This window comes from Tigriopus californicus, chromosome 8, assembly GCF_007210705.1.
Source record: "Tigriopus californicus strain San Diego chromosome 8, Tcal_SD_v2.1, whole genome shotgun sequence".
NCBI lineage: Eukaryota > Metazoa > Arthropoda > Copepoda > Harpacticoida > Harpacticidae > Tigriopus > Tigriopus californicus.
The window spans coordinates 15,419,949-15,426,804 of record NC_081447.1 but is presented as its reverse complement, the minus strand read 5'-3'; the positions used below and the strand labels follow the sequence as shown (position 1 = coordinate 15,426,804).

At 44.0% G+C, this 6,856-nt stretch overlaps 1 protein-coding gene and 1 long non-coding RNA gene across 2 annotated transcripts; both read right to left on the bottom strand.

The window, feature by feature from the left end:
- Positions 1-168: 168 nt before the first annotated feature.
- Positions 169-1,301, bottom strand: LOC131885836 (uncharacterized). Its single transcript, XR_009373871.1, has 3 exons — positions 971-1,301; positions 597-892; positions 169-532 (listed from the first exon to the last, which is right to left on the bottom strand). It is a non-coding gene; the product is annotated as an uncharacterized LOC131885836 (long non-coding RNA).
- A 1,936-nt stretch (positions 1,302-3,237) lies between these two features.
- On the bottom strand, positions 3,238-6,120 carry LOC131885833 (endoplasmic reticulum resident protein 44-like). The gene is made up of 9 exons (XM_059234013.1): positions 5,801-6,120; positions 5,591-5,669; positions 5,302-5,457; positions 4,753-5,057; positions 4,542-4,645; positions 4,272-4,459; positions 4,027-4,190; positions 3,859-3,963; positions 3,238-3,782 (listed from the first exon to the last, which is right to left on the bottom strand). Exons 1-9 carry the CDS (start codon positions 5,837-5,839, stop codon positions 3,663-3,665), a joined length of 1,260 nt encoding a protein of 419 aa, XP_059089996.1. The 5' UTR covers positions 5,840-6,120; the 3' UTR covers positions 3,238-3,662.
- Between the last annotated feature and the right edge of the window lie 736 nt (positions 6,121-6,856).

Genomic DNA, 6,856 nt, shown 5'->3' with positions numbered 1-6,856 from the left:
CTACGATGAAAAACCAAGAATGAATCCGGTTCGATGATGGAAGTAGGACTTGTGTTGGGGCAAGTCCAGTCCTTCACTTTACTTAAGTCAGACAAAAATACTCATATTGCGAAAACTCGCCCCAGCACTACTCGTCCTACTTCCATCCTGAAACCGGATACAATCCTGATTATTCATCTTAGTGTAAAGCCGCCCTAACGCTGGCCAGATTTTCAAATGCATGTTTTTTCAACTGAGTGAAACTCACCAAAAACGTGAATGGAAATGAGTATACACTTAGCAGCATTTGTGCCGTGGGTGCCATCGATCGAAACAATGGTAGGATGGCGTTTGAACCTTTCTAGCATCGGCTTTGATGCATGGCACAAAAGAAAAGAACCGGATGTGTCGACCACTATTTCTTGAATTTCTTAAGGCAGGCCAGTTGGGGAAAATTTCTGCCCATAACTAAAGGCGATGAACGATGTCGATGGCGATGGTTTTGCCATTAAAATGGAGACGTTGTCCACTTCGGATAGCTTGTTGTCATAACCTTAAACCCAACAGAAAATTTGTTTATCACTTACGACAGTTGTGGCCTTTCTCTAATAGGATACCTTTGATATTGGCTGCCTTTTCTATTTGGTAGACGTCAGCCGGCACAACGGGCTTGTGAGTAGGACCAATGTCAGAGGGTGCAAGGTATTTTTTCAAGATAACTTCGGGACGGAGGCCACATTGAAGCAAATCAAGTGTTCGGTCCTTCGTGACCTTCCTTGGATAAGCGAAGATTTTTTCGCTCAATACGATGAGAATGGGTCAAGCAAGCACCCGTACACCAAGACCCTGTGTGCTTCATTTCTACATACTTCCGTGCTCGCATTTGCAAACCTCGGCTAGGCAAAAGATGATCCTAAATGGGCCATGAATCAAACGAGAATAAAAAGAAGGTCAGGGCGTAAACATGGAAATACATATTCTGAACTCTTACTTGGCCTAACAATCATGATTTTTTTTTGTGTGTGAACGCTTTTAGAATTAATCTTGCGGTCCCGTAAGGAACAACAAAATAGTGCAAATGACGGCTTGGATGATTCTTTTGAGAGAAAGCGATCAAGGTCCTGAGAATGGTACCATTGGTTAGCATCCGCTGGAGTTTCAAAGTCGAGTTTGACATCTTCGTGATCGTGATTGTCGTTACAATGCGACTTCTGGAAGAGAAATCCCATTTGAATGAAAAATAATATTACAGAGTCTGTGTTCCAAATCCATGAAATGAATCAATTCTTCGTTCGTGAAAACACACTCTCATGGGTCTTGCTTGCACTACTTGTTACTAATAGTTTGTGATTACCTTTGAGCATAGTTTTGTCCTGACGTGCCTCCGACACGCCGGTCGAGAGTTAAATGTCATGCGACATGCCGGACAATGGAAAAGTAGGAGGGGGCGGATATCTGGTTGGTTGGCCTGGCTGACCTCGTTGGTACAGTCACTTACGAAGGGCAGCCCTGAATCCACACACAGGAGAGAAGGTTCACCGGGATCCATTTCCACAGATTTGGCGGGTAAGTGTTTCATGGTGATCAATTGTTGCTTTGGCTCGAAGGGCCAAAAAGAGAGAGAAAATCACGTAACTTAATAAAACTAGAACCACGAAACCTCTGTACTCCTGTCTCTACAAGAATAGCTTAGAGTAACCAGAGACTAAAGTAAATTTAGTTTCTAAGAGTAACTAGCGTTATGGATATGTCTAACTCATTTTCTTCGATAATCGAGACCCGAGGTTTCGTTATTCATGAATGGGATACTAGGTTCATAAATAAATTTCAAAGTACTTTATAGAATTTGAATTAAACAGGGGCAACTCTTTAAGGGATTAATGGTTGCAAGTTCTAGGCACAAAATTTGATAAATTCAAGTGCAAGGTCCATGCATGAGCTGGTCATAATTACACTAACTAGCGTTATGGATAAGTCTAACTCTTTTTCTTTGGTAATCGAGACCCGAGGTTTCGTTATTCATGAGAAGGTTCATGAGTATTTTAAATATCTTTCAGAGCACATGATCTGACATAAACTTGGGTAACTTTTTAAGAAATTAATTGTTGAGAGTTCTAGGCCCAAAATTAGATGAATTCAATTGCAATGTCCATGAGCTGGTCATAATTCCACTTTGACTAGCTCATGTGGAGTAAGTTATACATAACATCCAATTTTTTGTAATCTGAATCTGAGGGATTTTTTTCCAATCTGACCAATCTATCCAAATTCAAATCAAAAACAAAGAGCTTGGCCTAATCAAATTCTGAGATTTTTTTCCTGATTTCAACTTTGATCTGATTTTTTTCGCTTAATCCAATTCAAATCAATTTTAGTACGCCCAATTGACTAACTGGTCGAGCATACCTACTCTTGCAACGGATGAGATTTCCTTCTCAGCGCTCATTGTTCAGTACTCCCTTTCTTGATACGGCCGAAAAGAGTACGGCAGTGAGGTCAGCGCACTGTAGCGGTTGAATTTTGAACCTTCACTTATATTCCAAAACAAAGAGTTCAAATGCCTCCCACTTCCAAACAAAACCCATCTTTTTAATTATCTTTATTAACTGTAATCACAGCAACACCAGATTCAAATTATGCGTTTTTCAATAGAAAATGCATAAAGTGGCTAATTAAGTGGTACCGGTGCCTGAAGGGTAGCTGATGCCGTATATAACTCGTAGAACAACATAGGCTTTTTTCGAAATGTGTTTGATTTCGAACTGGGATGCATCTGAACTTGCTGTTTTGGAATAAAATTGAAGGTTCAAAATTCAACCGCTAGGGTGCGCTGACCTCACTGTCGTACAGTGCACTAGTTTTTGTTGTTAAAGTAAAGTAAAGCGTGATTGATAGCTTCCCCATAATAGGAATTACGTTCAACACTTCAAGGAAAAAATATCGCAAAAGTCTTGATCCAATCTTAACGTTTTTGAAGGTACTCACTCTTTCTTTCCGGTCAAGAATACATTTGGTTTTCATTGGAAGAAAAAAAGAAATATTTCACTTGTAGAATATATTTCCGGGACGCCCAACTTGACGGAGGATGTAATAAGGGATATGTTCAGTGCCCTCCGAAATGTTATTCTTTTTTACAAATGCAATTGGCAAGGATTTGTAAGTCGGGCATATCGTGCTTTTTCGCACAGAATTATTAGACTTTGGGATGGCGCATTCTCGAGATCCACAGGAACGATATAATGATGAAGGCCAGGTCAGTCACAGCTCTACACGATTTAATAGGAGAATGTTACCTCAAGGTTACTTAATTCGATAGGAACGGTTTGATGCTAGTGGAGTACTATTGAACATCGATAGAATAACAAGGATGATTAATTGATGGTTGAGGACAATCAATTTCATCTCCATCCATCGGATCTTAACATTGTCCTAGTGTTTGTTGACTTACATCGCTGTGCCAGGTTTGGAGAATCTCTGGTTGTTGTCTGTGAATTGCATTTGGAACAAAATAGAATGATAATAATGAGAAGGAAGAAGATTGAAGGAGGCGAAAAAATGAAAGATCACAGCATAAAGTTGTAGTTGTTAGGTGGTCCAGGTTGTCTAATTTGGTTTTCCTCCTTCTGACTCTTGCGATCCAATGAAGAGAATAGCCAACTCCCTGGATAACCAGGGTTGTCCTACTAGAACTCATCATGAAGTAGAGTGTATCGATTCTTGGAGGGCCCCAAATGCTGAAATTGCGATGGAGGGGGGCTTTTGGGTTGATCGCGCTTGACTCTATCGTGATTACCGGTGTTTACCTGGAATGAACGGTACAGCAGATTAACCCGGCAGCTCTGTATGATCTGGGTAAAGCAATCGTCATGAAAATATCACCTCATTTTGTTGTTGAGCAGCTGAGGGATCGTCACTGCTGGTGTCTTTGTCAGGACCGTAGTGGAACTCTCGGTGCAATTTACCCGAATACAAGTCTTGCAAGAACTGCAACGATATCATAGGTAAACGTAGAGCATGGTTGAATCGAGGAAAAAAAGGTTGTCTTACTTGTTTTAGTTTGCCCGGGATTTCCATGTCCTCGTATTTGGGGAACAAGTACATGTGACGGAAACTGTCGATCGCGATTAGGGGCAAATCAGATTTGGCCTTGCCCAAATGATGCAGGGGATGAGCGAATTTCACACCGTCGGCGATAAGGAAGTTCACGTTTTCTAAATTGGAAGAGATTCGCGTGTGGACATTTTTGATCGAGCGCGAGATCATTGGGGATGAAAAGCGTCGAAGATACTCACGTTTGTCTTCCATGAGGTCACGTTGGACGATTTCGGTGAATCGCTTAATGCTCTCGTTGTCCTCGGGGGCGTGTAACAAGATTAGGAAGGGCAAGCCTTCCTCGGTGAGCTCCTCGGCGTTTTCAAACGTGATTTCTCTTACCAAGGGCGTGCACTTATCTGCGGCCCAGATGCTGAACTCGTCGTAACTACATGACCAAAATAACACTGTTTTAGAGTACGCGATCAATTGGCATGTGCATTGACACGACTGTTGGGTAACGTTGTCACCTGTGAAGGTTGCCACGAAAAACTTCGTCATCCTCGTTGGATCGGGCTTTGTTGGTACGAAAAGCTACGATCGACTGACCAGGAGGATGCATTTTGTCCACTACCTAAGGCAGAACAAGATCATCCGACAATCGGTCAAGAGATTAAGAGGTGCACATAAGTGTGACTTGGAAATCGTCAACGGAAGGGCCATCCTGAAATCGCGTCTCACCTCTCCGAATCCGGCGTGAAATTCACAGTCATCCTTGAGGTTGGCGGCGGTACGGCGGTAGTTTTCGTACTCTTTGGAGTCCTTCTTCTGGAAGTAGCCAATGAGGTGGCGTTTCTTCGAGTCCAACTCATCCACGTCCTTCAACACGGTGAACTCTTGCATGGCGTCCTTAGTCTGGTCCCGGATGAAATTGACAAAGGCTTCGGCCGACCGCTGACCGCGATATTCGCGTTTGGCTAGTACGCCATTCCGCACATATTTGAGAGTCGGGTACTTTGTGATGTGGAAGCGGGTACCCAAACTACCTGCAAGTAAGTGGTTCCAACGGCACATTTAGCCTCGGCCCAAGACATTGACATCGAAATATCAACCTATCGACTTCAAACAAAACCATTCCCCATTCATTTGATCACGGCTCCCCCCCCGTAACAGCCCAATCGTCTCTTTTTTAACCGTAGTAATACCTTCCGCGGTACACAATGAAAATCTGCGCGTGCTCAGCTTGTCCGTTAACGATCGTCCCCATTTGATGTTGGACACGCCACTTACTCTCTTTATCACAATCGATTTTGCCAATGACGAAGTTCTTGTTGGGTCCGAACTCGGCTTCCGCCTTTTCCGCGAACTCATCCCAAACCGGGGATAACATGTTTGAGAATCGGCACCAATCCGCATAGAAGTTGATGAACACGAACTCATTCTCCGCTATAAGCAAATCGAACAAATCATGAAACAGGCGATATCGTGAGCTCAGTACAAGTTGGTATCATCCATCATTCATGGACGAGTAATCGCGCGTCTCATGCCATCCATTCTCGGACAGCCCAACTGAACTCACCCAAGACTTTATCGACATTGCCGGAATTCAGGACCACGGCTCCGCTGTCAATTAGACTCACACTGAACCCCAAAACCATCTGGAGGGAAGCCAGCCCGCGACAAAGAATGGAAAAGGCAGACATTATCGACATGAACATCATGACCAACACACGTGGGATGGGCGAGTTGATGGAAATCCATCCACATGTCAATACCAGGGACCACTTACAAATGCGATCAAGCCAAAGGCCTCGGAGTTTCTCCGCATGATGACGTCGACGGGGATCAATACTCAATCGTTCCGCATGAACAACAATAACTGAGGATTGAGAATACTACAAGCACACTCGCCCAAGTTCCAGTTGCTGAGTGCCAATGAGTCGAAGGTTGATTGGCGACACAGAGATGTTCCTGGACCAATCAATGCTGGCAGGATCTCCAAGGTGGTACTCGAGCGTTCAGCTGCCCCTCTGCCTACCTCTTCTTCTCTTGCTCAGCTAGTGCTACTATAGCTACGCTCAGCTCGGATTCAGAATGGTCGTTCCACTCCTTGACATATCTGTCTATCACTTCTTTTTCAGCTGGCGCTATTGAGTGCTATTCGCTATCAACTACTGCCGTTCCTTCTCGTCTTGTTGCGTGCATGCACCAGGGGCACTATTAGTACGCGTATACGGAAAACAGAGGCCGCCAGGTGGCGGGTGGTGGCAGGCCCGTAGCTCGTTGTTCCCACTGCCTGGTACGTGGTACATGGCAGAAGGAAAAAAGAAATTGGACAGGAACGGTCCGGCCGTCTTTACATAATATAGTTGGACTTAAATAATAGAAAATAGATCCCATGATGGATGAGAAAAGCATTAAAGGCCGGTAGAAAAGCATGGTCGATTCAAGTTAGGGCACAATTGTTACTCAGCATGACGTAGGAGTCCTCTGAGGAGAACTTGAGAATCCACATCTTACTCTCAGGGTGATGGCCTACGACCCCCAGGTACTTTGGCGAAATTGAAATTTGAAGGGACTTGGTGGGAGAGAAAGCTTTCTCCACTGGTATAGGGTATTAAAAATGATAAAGCCAATGTCTAGGTCTAGGTATGTTCACAAATGCGCAATGATGTGCCAAATGATTTCCAAAAATTAGGTACGTCTGTGGCCAGCTGGAGCCCTGAACTCTCAGCCACTCACAATCGGCCACCTTCCAGCTCAATTGAATTCAGCTGCCTCCAGCTGCCTCCAGCTGCCTAGACCCAGTGACGAAGCCAAACACGCTAGATAGATAGAATAACTA